A 15,402-nucleotide genomic window follows, 5' to 3' on the forward strand; every position below is an offset into this window, starting at 1 on the left:
GTCCTGGGCGGACCAGATGACAAGCCACACACACACCCTTGACCTCGCTGATGTGGTCCAAAGGAAAGCAGAGCAAGGCGTTTGGCACCAGCTTGGCTGGAGGAGTTGCTTGAAGAAGGCGTACAAGGCGCCATCCAACCGCCTTAGGAACCCCACTCTGGATTTGTGCAGGTTTCGCTCCTTAGCTTTTTCTTCTCCTGAAGATATCCCGTAAGGCCATGGAGGTTTAGGATCAGAGTTTTCCTATTCCTAGACGGGCTGCCTTCCCAGGTTGACAAGCCACCATCTGCCCCTCAGTTCCCTCTACAGCACATGCAGAAACTGCCTTCTTGACCATTGGACCCTCTATTGGTTTTGTCTGCTCAATACTCCAGAGCCTGTCTTCACATGCAGGGGAAGTCCTACTAATGCTTAATAAATAAACAAGGAAGCATTACCTCCAGGGTCGATTCCGCTTCTTCCAGGGCCACCTGTAGCTCATCCTTCTCAAGCTCCAGTTTCTTCTTCATCTTCTGTAGCTCATGGACACTCCTTCCTCCCTCACCCAGCTGGTCAATCAGATCTTTAATCTCCTCTGAGGGGGGAAAAAGCACACACACACAAATCTTTTCAATGCTTCTGTTGCTTTTCAGGCCTGCAAACTGGAGGGATGTACAAATCTCTCCATTTCTGTTCCACCACATTTCTCATTCTTCCGCACCAATTTGTGATTTAAAAACAACTCATGGAAACTCATTGACATTTGAGTGTGACTTTCTTCTAATAAGCAATTTTTGCATGTAGTTTTGCCTAACAGGCACACATTCGTAAGTGGTTTCCTCCAATGAAATGCATTTCGTATGTTTATTTTCACTTATATAGGCATTCCTGTGCACACTTTACTCTAGGAAAGGGGTCAACAACCTGCAGCCCATGGGCCACAAGTGGCCCACGGGGGTCGTTTAAACGCCCCCCCGAGCCACCCCCGAACCGAGCCACCTGCTCAGCGAGTCCCTGCACGCTGCGGAGACTCACTTCTGCGGCTCTTCTGTGGGCGCAGACACAATCTGACCCACGGAGCGATCTCCTGTGAGTGAACCGGCCAAGGCGAGGTACACCTCTAGGATATGCATTTTTGGAGATGAAGAAGAAGAGTTTGGATTTGATATCCCACTTTATCACTACCTGAAGAAGTCTCAAAGTGGCTCACATTCTCCTTCCCCTTCCTCCCCCACAACAAACACTCTGTGAGGTGAGTGAGGCTGAGAGACTTCAGAGAAGTGTGACTGGCCCAAGGTCACCCAGCAGCTGCATGTGGAGGAGCGGGGAAGCGAGCCTGGTTCACCAGATTACGAGTCCACTGCTCTTAACCACTACACCACACTTGCTCTCATGTGTTACTTTGCTTAAGAACTGCAAGGCAAAATTCATAGAAGCGCAAATTTCGAAGTAGGGCTGTATTTCTGGCCGTGTCTTGTATTTCAGAAAGTGAGAATTAGATCAGTTTGCCTTCCACTTGGAACTGAACCAAATCTTATCTCCACCCTATTTCTTAACACAGAGAATCCACAGCCCCGGAAACACTTGCCCTGGAGAGTCTTGTTATCCTTCTTCACAGATTCCAAATGCTCCAAGGATTCCTCGTAGGCCGTCTTGAGCTTGAAGTTCTCCGTCATGTACATGCGGCATTCCTTCTGGGAGTTGTCTACCTCCAGCTGCAGCTCCTCACACTTCTGGTGCCACTCCGCTAGCATCTTGTCAAAGGCTCTCTGCTTCTTGTCCAGGGCTGCGCAGGCTGCATTGGCCTGGGGAGAGAAAGTCAAGCGGGGCATTTAATAATACAGTGGTACCTCTGGTTGCGAACGGGATCCATTTCGGAAGCCCGTTCGCAACATGAGCAGAATGCAACGCAATTCTGCGCATGCGTGGGTCACAACTCGCCACTTCTACGCATGCGAGTGACATCATTTTGCGTGTCTGTGCATGCGCGAGCAGCGAAACCCGGAAGCAACCCTTTCTGGTACTTCCGGGTCGCCACAGGACGCAACCTGAAAACGTTCAACCTGAAGCAAACGTAACATGAGGTATAATAATAATAATAATAATAATAATAATAATAATAATAATAATTTATTTATTCCCCGCCCATCTGGCTGGGTTTCCCCAGCTACTCTGGGTGGCTTCCAAAAAAGTATTTAAAAATACATTAAAACATCATTCATTAAAAACTTCCCTAAACTGTTTTGGGAACTGCGAATCGGGTACCTTCTCGAGATCCAGAGTGAGGTCTTCCACTTCCATCTGCAGCCTCTGCTTGTTCTTCTCCATGCTGGCCACCCGGGCTTGAGCCGTTTCAGCCGTCTCCTCTGCCTCCTGGAGCCGGGCAGTCAACTTTCTCCTGGAAGAAGACACCGCGACACGAGAATGCAAGTCAGCGTTGCATCGGTTGTGGGTTTAATACCATAGTGGCGGCAGCATCCTTCCAGAGCAACATTGCTGCATCCCTTCCTGGCTCTCAGACAGGCCCATAACTGGAGATGTGCTTCCATGCACTTTCCCTGACACCTCTATGGGGGATGAGGATAGAGATATCTGGATCTGACTGTAAAGAAGGCACCAGGTGAACCAATCTGGGGAGGCCATTGCACAGCAGAGAAGGCTGCAACGCAATTGCATTGGGTGCACTCACTCCAAGCCGATTTTCAGACCGAATTCAATGTGCCTGTCTTAAAGTCCTCCATGCGGGGATGGGAGACCCTCTGGCACCTCGGATGTTGCTGGACTACAACTCCCATCAGCCCTAACCAGGCTGGCAGGGGCCGACGACAGTTGGGAGTTCCAGCAATGTGCGGACGGCATATCGGCTATTCCCCAAGATAGATACTGGGCACCATAAAGAGCAGGGGAGATGTCGTGTTTATTATTGACCTTTGTCCCAGCGCAGGTGACATCAGAATGAAAAGTTGTCGAACAAATAAAACTATGAGCAACCGGAAAACAAAGAGCAATTAAAAGCACTTCCATTTATAAAAACACACACACAAACATTTCAACACAATTCCACATATAAAGAGAGTTTTAAAAATAGTTCCAGTGCAGATTCAGACTGGGGGAAATCTCTACTTAAAAGACTTGTTGAAAGAGGAAAGGAATGGAAAGACGACAGTATCCAGTGGCCAAGCTTCATGCTCCGGCATGGGGGGGGGCGGAGAGCAGGCAGGGGCTGGTGCGCATCCCGGGGGCGTGGCACGCCGCCTGTGGGGGCGTGGCACCCAGCGCAGGCGGGGGGGGGCAGCCGCGATGGCACCCTAGAAGGATCGTGTCGCTGGGGTGGTGCTCTCCCCCAGCACTCCTCTTCCTCCTCCACTGACAGCATCTGTCTCATATTCCAGGGAAGGTGCCAACACACCAAAGGCCCAATTCCTACATTCCTTCTGTGTCTGGCCCTTGGGACACCTCCAGGCCAGCTCTGCTTTGCACCCTGCTTGAGTATTTTCCTGTGGTTGGAAAGTGTTGTTTATAATCCCCTTTCCTTGCCTGGACAGAGGATAGAAAGAGGTGATGGTGTGTGTGTGCCTACTGTAAACCATTGCCTACTTGACCATTAGGTCCAGTTGTGGCCGACTCTGGGGTTGTGGTGCTCATCTCGCTTTATTGGCCGAGGGAGCCGGCGTACAGCTTCCGGGTCATGTGGCCAGCATGACTAAACCACTTCTGGCAAACCAGAGCAGCGCGTGGAAACGCTGCTTACCTTCCCACTGGAGCGGTACCTATTTATCTACTTGCACTTTGACGTGCTTTCAAACTGCTAGGTTGGCAGGAGAAGGGACTGAGCAACGGGAGCTCACCCCATTGCGGGGATTCGAACCACCGACCTTCTGATTGGCAAGTCCTAGGCTCTGTGGTTTAGCCCACAGCGCCGCCTGCTTTGCCTACTGTACAAAAGTATAATTTACATGTATTGTTCCACCCACTTGTCTCTGGCTCTGACCAACACTAGCATATGACCCTCAGAAGGTTGACCAGGAGCCCCCTCCCTCTCCCCAAAATCATGCTCACTTAGTCTCTTCCAGCTCCTCCGTCCTCTGAATGGCATCCGTTTCATACTTGGTCCTCCACGTGGTGACTTCAGTGTTGAGCTTGGAGACCAAGCGTTGCAGCTCTGCTTTGCCGCCTTGCTCTTCCTCCAGCTGCTCTTTGATCAGGTCCAGGTCGTGTTTGGTGTTGGCCAGACTTACCACGGCGGCGCTCCGAGCCTACAGACACCAAAGCCATAGCTGCTTAGTACAGTTTCCCGTTTAGTTCCTCTACTTAAAATTTCTACCCTGCCCTTCAGCCCTACATGGCTCGACCCTGGTAAGCCCAGGTGATCAGAGTGTATGGAGAGGTCCATAGGTACACTCTTCACACCAGGAGTGGCTCAACTGTGACCCTCCAGATGTTGGGCTACAACTTACATCATTGTTTCCCAAACTTGGACCTTTAGCTGTTTTGGGACTACAATTCCTATCATCCCTGACCACTAGTCCTGCTAGACTCCCTCAGAAGGCAGTGGACTCCCATTCATTGGAGGTTTATAAGCAGAGGTTGGATGGCCACAAGCCATGGATACTCAGTACATGAGATTCCTGCATTGCAGGGGGTTGAGCTAGATGACCCTCAGGGTCCCTTCCAACTCTACAATTCTATGATTCTATGCAAAGCACCCTCCTTCTCGGTGAACCGGAATGTGATGCACTGCTATGAGAAAAAGCAAATTGCTGACTCTGGCTGCATACTGGAAATCTTTTGTTTTGTTTTGTTTTAAAGGGAAAATTGTAGTCCATGATAATTATGAAGACATGTCAGGTCTGGGCCAGAGGTAGCTGTAAGGAGCCAGGAAATAAGACCAATCAAGATTAGGATGTCAACCAGAAGGTTGGACTGGAGAACCAAACTGGGATCAGGGCCACAGAGCAAGCCCAGAAACACAAGGCCTGCCACATCTCAGATAACTATAGGTGCTCAAACAAAGTGCCATTGAGTCAGGAAGTCTTCTTATACTCTGTTCTGCCCAGGAAGAGCCAATGGGCAGCCTGGGCGGAGTCAGTCTGGAAGGTTCTACACTGCGAAACTGCAGTGACGTTTCTTGCCACATGGGGCTGGAGGGTTTGCTTGGAGAAGAGCCAGAGTGCCACCCTCTGCGGCAAAGGACCTACCCTTTAAGGCAGGAATAAGGAACAATAACGAACCAGCTGAGATCTCCAACATGCTGCAGTTATGGAGTCCACCACATGGGGCAGCATTCCTGACAGAAGGTTCTTATACTGAGAGGCTGCGCTTCTGCCGCTCATCCCAAGGGGGCGCTGGTCAGCAGTTCTGAATGAGGCATGCATGTTTTTCAATACAATTATTCACCCATCTTTACCTTGGACTCTTCGTCCAGCTGCCGCTTGAAGTCGTCCACCTGGGAGGTGAGGGACGTCTTGACGCGGAGAATCTGGTTCAGCCTCGTCTGGCTCTCCTCGTGCTCCCGACTCAGCTCGCTGTTCTCAGCTGTAGCAGAAAGTAGCGGGAAAGCCCAGGCTTAAGGGTCTGCGATAGGGGCAGAGAATCTTTCTGCCTCACGAGCCAAATTTGACAGGCGGGTTGACATCACATGGTTGTGTGGTGTCACACGACTGGCTGGTGGGTGGTCCTGGTCACCTGTCAAACCCCTTTGTTCCGGGGTTCCTAAGTGCATTGCTGGGCCCAAGCACGACACTTGGAGAGACATCAATCACAGGGCTGGCAAGGGGAGAAAGACACTGCATTTCGCTTGCTTGCTTTGGCTGTGCCAGAAGAGAACATGTGTACACAACAAAACAGCAGACCTTAACACCTGCTTGTCAGCAATTGAGCGAGGTTAAATCCTGCTGCGTCAGCTGTGCCTGCCAGTTCCCTTCTGGGAACAGGTGTGCACAGCCAAATAAAGCCCGTAAAAAAGAATGAAAGCCAGCTAAAGAGCTTTCAAGCAGCCCTGCACTCCTGTGGAGGTTGCAACAGCAGCTGTGGGCTGCTTGAAAGCCCTTTTGCAAAGGGCTTTAAAGCAGCTTTGTGCTGGTGTTTCAGCCTCTGGTTTTCATAGGCTGGGAGAGCAGCCCTGGGCTGTTTGAAAGCCCTTCAATTTTAGCAAGATTCCAATGCCTCCTGATTCAAGAAGGGAGAATGAAGGAAAAGGAAGGGAGATAAAGGAGAAAGGTCTGCTGCAGTGCTAAGCAGCATATGAAAACCAAGGACTAAATAAACAGTCTTCAAACTTTGCCCTCCAGATGTTTTTGGCCTACAACTCCCATGATCCCTAGCTAGCAGGACCAGTGGTCAGGGATGATGGGAATTGTAGTCTCAAAACATCTGGAGGGCCAAGGCTGAGGAAGCCTGAACTAATCAGTTAAAATGTAATAAATGCGTTATAAACATGTGACACCAGAGGGTGCTGTAGAGCAATGCAATGTAAAATTGCATTGAGAGCTATATAACACTCTAAAAGCGTTTTTTACAATCAGTATAGATCCAGCCCAAGAATGAGTTGGACGCAACATTGCAGGCAACCGAATCAGTCCAGAAAGATCCTGACCTTGGAGCCTGCTCCTGATGGCATTAATTTCCGCTTGGTTCTTCTCCATCTCGGCCAGCCTTGCGTTGGCTTCAGACAGGTTGTCTTCCAGCTTGCGGACATGAGCGTCAGCATTCATCTGCAGAAGACGTGGAGTGGATGGCATATAAAGCAAAGAGGTGCTCACATCCTTCTTACCTTTCCAAGAGCAGCCAAGTCTTTGCGAAGGGGAGAAACGGACCCTACCTTGGACTTCTGGATAGTCTCCATGCTGGCGCTGAGGTCTTCAATCTCGGCCTTCATAACCTGCTTGTCTTTCTCCAGCTTGGACTTCACCCTCTGCAGGTTCTCAAGGTGCTCGGTCATCTCCGCCATGGCGTCCGTGTGCTTCTTGCGGAGGGTGGAAGCCGTGGCCTCACTCTGCAAGGCAGCCTCCTCCAGCTCCCGGCGGAGCTTCAGCAGCTCGGCCTCCCGCTTGCGGTTCTGCTCAATCTGGAGGCAGGAAGACATAGAGGGAGCGGGTGACCACCCTGACCTTTCATCTGCGTAATGGGTTGAATGGCTCCTCCATCTTGGCTCATGCATACCTGAGAGGTGGTCGCCCCACCAGCCTCTTCCAGCCGGTCACTGAGCTCTTCCAGTTCCCGGGAGATGTCGCTGCGCTGCTTCTCAACCTGAAGGAAGTTTGGGAAAGAACACATCTTAATACAGTGGTGCCTCGCAAGACGAAAAGAATCCGTTCCGCGAGTCTCTTCGTCTAGCGGTTTTTTCGTCTTGCGAAGCAACCCCTTGACGGCTTAGCGGATTAGCGCTATTAGCGGTTTAGCGGCTTTTAGCGGCTTATCGGCTTAGCGGATAAGCGGCTTAGCGGCTTAGAAAAAGGAGGGGGAGGAAAAAAACCCCGCAGGAACTCGCAAGACATTTTCGTCTTGCGAAGCAAGCCCATAGGAAATTCGTTTTGCAAAGCACCTCCAAAACGGAAAACTCTTTCGTCTAGCGAGTTTTCCGTCTTGCGAGGCATTCGTCTTGCGGGGCACCACTGTACTGGTTTGTTCATTTGCTTTTCTACCTGCAACATGCCTTGATGACCCCTGGACAGCTCAGTGTAGTTAGGAATACAGTCATACCTCGGGTTGAAGTTGCTTCAGGTTGAGCACTTTCGGGTAGCGCTCCGCGGTAACCCAGAAGTAACGGGTTTCGCAGCTCGCTCATGCGCAGACGGTCAAAATGACATCACACGCATGCATGGAAGTGGCGAATCGCGACGCGCAGACGCGGGTTGCGTTCGCTTCAGCATGCGAACAGGGCTCCGGAACGGATCCCGTTCATATCCAGAGGTACCACTGTAATAATAATAATAATAATAATAATAATAATAATAATAATACAGTCGTACCTCTACTTACATGTCCCTCTGGATATGGAATCTTCGGGTTACGGCCATGGCAAACCCGGAAGTGTATACTTCCGGGTTTCGCCCCGTGCACATGCGCAGAAGCGCACCTCTATTTATGTGATTTTTGGGGTGTGAATGGACCCCTGGAACAAATTAAGTTCGTATCCAGAGGGTTCACTGTAATAGTAAACATACTAACTAATGCATCAATTAAAAGGACAAACTAAGCCCCCATCTGGGTGCCACAATTAAAGGATATTGACAAGCTGGAACGTGTGCAGAGGAAGATGATCAAGGGTCTAGAAACTAAGCCTTCTGAGGAACAGTAGAAGAAGCTTGGTAGCTTGGCATGTTTAGCCTGGACAAGATGAGACTGAGAAGAGATATAAGAGCCACCTTCAAATATATGAAGATGGAGCAAGTTTGTTTTTCCCTGCTTTGGAGAGGAGGACCTAAACCAATGGCTTCAAGTAACAAGAAAGGAGATTTCGACTAAACATCAGGAATAACTTTCTGAAGCAAGAGCTGTTTGGCAGTGGAATGGGCTTCTTCAGGAGGTGGTGGCCTCTCCTTCTTTGGAGGTTTTTAAGCAGAGATTTGGATGGCCATCTGCCATGGATGCTTCAGTTGAGATTCCAGATGATCCTCGGAGTTGCTCTCTATAATTCTGAAAATATTAAACTCTACATTGCCCCACCCAGGCATCCTTAGTGGGCTGATATATCCTGTATTGCTCTTTAGCCGATTTCAAACAAAACTCCTCCATCCAGAGTTGCCCATTTGAAACTTCTTCTTCTTTTTTGTTTTTACAAGTACAGTGGTACCTCGAGTTAAGTACTTAATTCGTTCCAGAGGTTTGTTCTTGACCTGAAACTGTTCTTAACCTGAAGCACCACTTTAGCCAATGGGGCCTCCTGCTGCTGCCGCTGCACCGCCGGGGCACAATTTCTGTTCTCATCCTGAAGCAAAGTTCTTAACCCGAGGTACTATTTCTGGGTTAGCGGAGTCTGTAACCTGAAGCGTATGTAACCTGAAGCGTATGTAACCCGAGGTACCACTGTACCTGATTGTAATTACACTAAATGAGACCCAGTGCAATCTGCTGGATTGAATGTCGGGCTCAGGAGATCTGGGCTCAGATCCCAGTTGGCCTGTGAACTCCCTGCGGGCCTTCAGATTACTATCTAGCTTCTGACTTCAGTTGCCCAGCCTGTAAAATGGAGATTGCAACGGCCTACCTTACAGGCTTGTTGTGAGGGCAAGTGTCGAAGCTCTTAACAACAGTGTGCACAAGGGGGTTAAAAAAGTTACCTTTGCCCTTATGGAACGTTCTGCTTCAAGTTCTTCCTCCAGCTCTTCAATCCGGGCCTATGAGAAAGACATGCGAGGATCATGAGGCTTGAAGAAGTATTTAGGCAAAGAGTAAAAGCAGAAAAGCTACCCAAGAAGGTTGTTCTTTCTGAATCCCTCAGCCTCTTTCTCTTCTACCTGATGCTCCTTCAGTTTCCTCTGGAGTGTGGAGTTCAGGGACTGCTCATCTTCCACTTTGCCGGTGATAGAGTTGATTTCCATGTCTCGCCTGCAAGGGAAGATGTGGTGTAGTGGTTAAGAGCAGTGGACTCGTAATCTGGTGAACCGGGTTCGCTTCCCTGCTCCTCCACATGCAGCTGCTGGGTGACCTTGGGCCAGTCACACTTCTCTGAAGTCTCTCAGCCCCACTCAACTCACAGAGTGTTTGTTGTGGGGGAGGAAGGGAAAAGGAGATTGTTAGCAGCTTTAAGACTCCCTAGGGTAGTGATAAAGGAATCCTATCACCTTGGCCATGTATACCTGGGACAGGGAACCTGTGGCTCTGCAGATATTGTTTGCCTCCAACTCCCATCAGCCTTGGACACGATCCAAGTAACAATATCTGGAAAGCAACAACTTCCCTATTCCAGATACATGGCAAGGGAGAGGGCCTTCTCTGTTGTGACTCCCTGTCTGTGGGACACTCTCCCCAGGAAGGTCCGCCTGGCACCTTCATGGATATCTTTTCACTGCCAGGAAAAAGCTTACCTTAGCTCAGTCAGTAGAGCAGGAGACTCTTAATGTCAGGGTTGTGGGTTTGAGCCCCACGTTGGGCAGGAGATTCCAGCACTGCAGGGGGTTGGATTAGATGACCGTTGTGGTCCCTTCCAACTCTGCAATTCTATTATTCTTCCAGGACTGAGATGATGCTCTCTTTTTTTGCTGTTAGGGTACTTGCCAAACCTTCCTGTCACTGATACAGCGAGGTGTTCTTTTGTACATCTTGATGTGCATTCAAGTTTGCGTTTCTCAAATTAATATTATAATGTATTTATACTTATTTTTTCAAATATGTTGTAAATTGCTAGGAGACATCTGTGTAACAAGCCGTTAGCAAGCTGTGGCCCTCCAGGTGTGGTTGGACTCCAATTGCCACAAACCCCAGGGATTATGGGAGTTGGAGTCTAAGAAAAATTAGTAAGGCAACAGTTTTTAGTGCCTTCAACTTTTTCTTAGTACATCTTGGTGATATATTGAATGTGTCTTCCCTCCAGATGCTGTCAGACTTAGATTCCCATCAGCCCCTGCATGACTAATAGTTAAGGGAGGTGGGAATTGGAGTTTAACAACACCTGGATGTTACCTTGTTGGCTGCCCCAGATATATGAGTAGCCCTAAACGGCCTCGGCCCAGTATACCTGAAGGAGCGTCTCCACCCCCATCGTTCAGCCCGGACACTGAGGTCCAGCTCCGAGGGCCTTCTGGTGGTTCCCTCCCTGCAAGAAGTGAGGTTACAGGGAACCAGACAGAGGGCCTTCCCGGTAGTGGCACCTGCCTTATGGAATGCCCTCCTATCAGATGTCAAGGAAATAAACAACTATCTGACTTTTAGAAGACATCCCCTGTTTAGGGAAGTTTTTAATGTTTGATGTTTTATCGTGTTTTTAATACAGTGGTACCTCGGGTTACATACGCTTCAGGTTACAGATGCTTCAGGTTATAGACTCTGCTAACCCAGAAATAGTACCTTGGTTAAGAACTTTGCTTCAGGATGAGAACAGAAATTGTGCTCTGGCGGCACGGCAGCAGCAGAAGGTTCCATTAGCTAAAGTGGTGCTTCAGGTTAAGAACAGTTTCAAGTTAAGAACAGACCTCCAGAATGAATTAAGTACCGTATTTTTCGCTCTATAACACGCACCTGACCATAACACGCACATAGTTTTTAGAGGAGGAAAACAAGAAAAAAAAATATTCTAAACGAAACAGTGGATGTATGATTTTTGTGGTTCATGCTGTGGCCACAGACATGTGATCTGACGGTGAGTTTGGGGTAGCAAAAATCCTGAGGATCCATGTGGATCTGTGCTTTGTAACCATGTTTTAAGTGGGGAGGGAAAGAAAAGCAGTCAAGGGACAAGGACCATGCGTGGGGTGTGTGGAGAAGGATGCTGCTAATAATGCAGGAGAGGGGTATAAGGGGAGAAGGCTCCTCTCCTCTCCCGCTTTGCTCCTTTAAAACAAGCAGGCTCTGCTTCTCTCCCTCCTCCCCGGCTTAGAGAGCTGAAAAGTTGCTGCTATTTAGTGAGTTGAGTGGGGAGGAGAGAGGGACAGAGAGCACTGTTTAAAGCAGCCAACCAGACAGGAGCCACTTAGACCTGTGTAAGCGGCTCCTCTCCCGCTTTGCTGTTTCAAAGCGAGCCATGGAGGAGGGAAGGAAGGGGAACCATGGATCCTCTGCTTACGACTGCAGCAGATCCCCCCCCCGCCACCCGTAGGCATTCGCTCCATAACACGCACAGACATTTCCCCTTACTTTCTAGGAGGAAAAAAATGAGTGTTATGGTGCGAAAAATACGGTACTTAATCCAAGGTACCACTGTATTCTGTTGGAAGGCGTGCAGAGTGGCTGGGGAAACCCAGCCAATGGGAGGGTATAAATATTATTATTATTATTAGTAGTAGTAGTAGTAGTAGTAGTAGTTTCTCTGCTGGCCAACCCACAGTTCACTCCTACTTTAATTCCCAACCGCCTTCCTTGCAGTGTTGCATGCCTAATCCACCCCCTCACTCACTTCTTGACCACCTCCTCCAAATCAAGCTTTGCTCTCTCCATCTCGTTGAGGTTCTCAATGGTCATCTTCAAGTCACCCTCAGCCTTCCGGCGGGCCTTCTCCACCTCAGCACGAATCTTCTTCTCCTGCTCCCAGTTGTCCTCCAGCTGGTTGAAGAAATCAACCCAAAAGTGAATTACAAAGGGAAGCAAAGCAAAGAGGATGATGGGAAGGAACCACCGAGGTGGAACACACAACACTCCTTTGGCGCAACGGAAAAGAGACGCACCACGGGGAGGCAGTGTGAGGTAGTGGAGTGCCAGACTAGGACCTTGGGAGATGAGGGTCCAAACCTTCACTCAGCCCTGTAGCTCCCAGGGGGACCGTGTGGGCCAGTGTCATGGACCAGCTGGATGCAGAGGGATGGTAGGAGGAACCAACTGGGGAAACCCCAAGGGCTTAGAGCCCAGGGATTGGTGGTGGGACGACAAGGAGTGGTCAGAGGGAGAAGAGAGAGAAGCCTGGGAAAAGGACGTGTCGGAAGCTGAAGAGGCCACAAGGTTTGGTGAGCAGGGAGAGTCTGTGGCAGAGAGCAGTCCAGAAGCAGAGGCAGAAGCCGAGGCTGAAGAGGAGAGGAGAGGGGGCCAAGAGGCAGAGATGAGCCAGGTTGCTAAAGAAGCCAGGGAGTCTCCCCCTCCTGCTGCGACCAGCTCTCTCTGCCCTCACCGGTCTCCCAGAACACAAAGAGGAATGAAGAGGGCGCAACAATCTCTTTTGCTTGCCCCGAATCTACTGTATGTTATTGGGGCTCCTGGAGGTCACAAGCCCCTCCCTCTGCACGTACACACACACACACCTGCGCTTTTGCTAATGCCACATGGTTTCCAATTACATATCCACTCCGCATAGGGCGGGACAGTGTAGAATCTCAAGGCGTTATTTGCATGACAAGTGCCGTTACCCAATGGCAGATCAAGACAGCACCCCAGTCGACCAATCGGTAACTGACCTCGTGTATCTGGGTGCTAAGTTTGCTGTTGTTTTTGGTGAGGTGATTCACTTTGTCCTCCTCAGCCTGAAGGTCGTCCAGAGTTTTCTAAGGAGAGACGGAGAACAAGGGAAACTTGTCATGGCCAAAGGGAACTAAAGAGAAGCCAGGGGTGTTCCTCTTTGAGATCAGGCCATCTGATCTGATCTGGTCATCCAAGAATTTTTTCTGGCTCTCGAAATTTTGACAGAAGTCACACACACACACACACACACACACACACCAACAGACACAGCACAGGAGTTGGCAGCATCCTGATGGGGATTCACATTCTCTTCCCTTCCTGGTAAAAGGTAAAGGGACCCCTGACCATTAGGTCCAGTCATCGCCGACTCTGGGGTTGCGGCGCTCATCTCGCTTTATTGGCCGAGGGAGCTGGCATGCAGCTTCCGGGTCATGTGGCCAGCATGACTAAGCTGCTTCTGGCGAACCAGAGCAGCACACGGAAGCGCCGTTTACCTTCCCGCCAGAGTGGTACCTATTTATCTACTTGCACTTTGACGTGCTTTCGAACTGCTATGTTGGCAGGAGCAGGGACCGAGCAACGGGAGCTCACCCCCTTGCGGGGATTCGAACCGCCAACCTTCTGATCGGCAAGTCCTAGGCACTATGGTTTAACCCACAGCGCCACCCATGTCCCTGGTAGGCTGGGGCAAATTGGTCCCTTTCATTTCTCTCAGTTGCTCATTTTTCCAATCTTGAATTCAGTTCCCACATTTCTGCAGCAATTTGCAGTTTCATTATATATAATAATAATAATAATAATAATAATAATAATAATATCATCATCAGGAAAATTCATCTGCATTTTAAGTGACAATTGTTCCTAATAAACACCTGCAACAAACTACACTTCCCAGAATTCTTTGCAGGAAGCCATGCCTGTTGACGTGGTACAGCAGTGCTTTAAATGTATAATGCAGATGTGGCACAAGGTCCCCTGAGAGAGATTTCCTCAGAAACACAGCCTATAAATATTTATCTTTTTCTGTTTTGTCTTTATGGTACAGCTTACGACTGGGCTTTCTTACCTGGTGCAACTCCTCCAGAGCCCGCTTCTCCTTCTGGAGTTTTGTGACAGCGTCTTCCCGTGCCGAAAGGTCCGTGGTCAGGGTCCTGACTCTGTGGTCCAAAGCCTGGAGGGGAGAAGGGAGGCCTATTAATGCAGGCCCAACCACGACTCAGCTTGTTTAATTCATTGCAAAATCCAAGACCAGGTGCCAACCGAAAGAGGGAACCTGCCATTTTATCAGGATCCCACAAGATCAAAACTCAAATCTCTGACACTGAACCTTATCCACTCTCCTTCTTTGGATGTTTCAAGCAGAAGTTATGAACTGTTGAAAAGCCACAGGTTCCCTCCAACCCAATAGCAACCCAAGAGTCTGCATCGAGAAAGGATGTCCAAAATAGATTTCCCGCTTGGCGCCAGGTTCAAGGAAGACTTACCTGTTTCTCTTTCTCTGTCTTGGCGAGGGTGGTTTCTAGGCCCTCGAGGTCCATCTTGAGGTCATTGAGCTCTCCCTCCAGTTTGCGCTTGCTGGCGCCCAGGGACGCAGCTGCACCTTCCTCCTCCTCCAAGCGTTCTTTCATATCTGAGACCTGACTCTCCAGGTCCATTTTGGATTTCATCATTTGGGTCAGGCGTTCCTCAGCATCCATCAGATTCTCTTGCTCCTGAAAGGGGACAGGCAAACGGTGACCCAAGGACCAGTCCTTCCCAGAAGCTACTGCCACATCCCTCTAATAATAATAATAATAATAATAATAATAATAATAAATAATAATAATAATAATAATTAATAAATAATAATAATAATAATAATAATAATAATAATAATTAATAATAACAAATAATAACAAATAATAATTTAATAATAATAATAATAATTAATAATTAATAATAACAAATAATAACAATAATAACAATAATAATAATAATAATAATAATAATAATAATAATAATAATAATAATAATAATATAATAATAATAATAATAATAATAATAATAATAATAATAATAATATATACCCCACCCTCCCCGGCCAGAGCTGGGCTCAGGGCAGCTAACACCAGCAAAATTACAATAAAAACATAATGGGGGGGGGGGGGACAACAACAACAAAACAATTTAAAATACAGGTTAAAATGCAATTTAAAATGCAGCCTCATTTTAAAAGTAGCCCATGGATCAAAACCGTAAGGGGAAGGAAAACATAAGGGTGGGCTGAGCCAAACCAAAGGCCAGGCGGAACAGCTCTGTCTTGCAGGCCCTGCGGAAAGATGTCAAGTCCCGCAGGGCCCTGGTCTCTTGTGACAGCGCGTTCCACCAAGTTGGGGCCAG

The 15,402-nt window shown here is 48.7% G+C and overlaps 1 protein-coding gene across 1 annotated transcript in view; it reads right to left on the minus strand.

Annotated features, from left to right (window-relative positions):
- Positions 1 to 15,402, minus strand: part of MYH16 (myosin heavy chain 16) — a 63,867-nt gene that overhangs the window by 12,424 nt on the left and 36,041 nt on the right. The window contains exons 23-36 of the mRNA XM_079953663.1: positions 14,508 to 14,735; positions 14,090 to 14,194; positions 13,020 to 13,106; positions 12,032 to 12,177; positions 9,438 to 9,528; positions 9,261 to 9,317; positions 7,141 to 7,227; positions 6,800 to 7,045; positions 6,575 to 6,692; positions 5,387 to 5,514; positions 4,039 to 4,235; positions 2,245 to 2,377; positions 1,568 to 1,784; positions 438 to 574 (exon numbers count right to left, since the gene is read on the minus strand). Coding sequence (XP_079809789.1) covers positions 438 to 574; positions 1,568 to 1,784; positions 2,245 to 2,377; positions 4,039 to 4,235; positions 5,387 to 5,514; positions 6,575 to 6,692; positions 6,800 to 7,045; positions 7,141 to 7,227; positions 9,261 to 9,317; positions 9,438 to 9,528; positions 12,032 to 12,177; positions 13,020 to 13,106; positions 14,090 to 14,194; positions 14,508 to 14,735 — 1,977 coding nt within the window. The remainder of the gene's footprint in view (positions 1 to 437; positions 575 to 1,567; positions 1,785 to 2,244; positions 2,378 to 4,038; positions 4,236 to 5,386; positions 5,515 to 6,574; positions 6,693 to 6,799; positions 7,046 to 7,140; positions 7,228 to 9,260; positions 9,318 to 9,437; positions 9,529 to 12,031; positions 12,178 to 13,019; positions 13,107 to 14,089; positions 14,195 to 14,507; positions 14,736 to 15,402) is intronic.

This window comes from Podarcis cretensis, assembly GCF_951804945.1.
Source record: "Podarcis cretensis genome assembly, chromosome: 14".
In the NCBI taxonomy this organism is placed as follows: domain Eukaryota; kingdom Metazoa; phylum Chordata; class Lepidosauria; order Squamata; family Lacertidae; genus Podarcis; species Podarcis cretensis.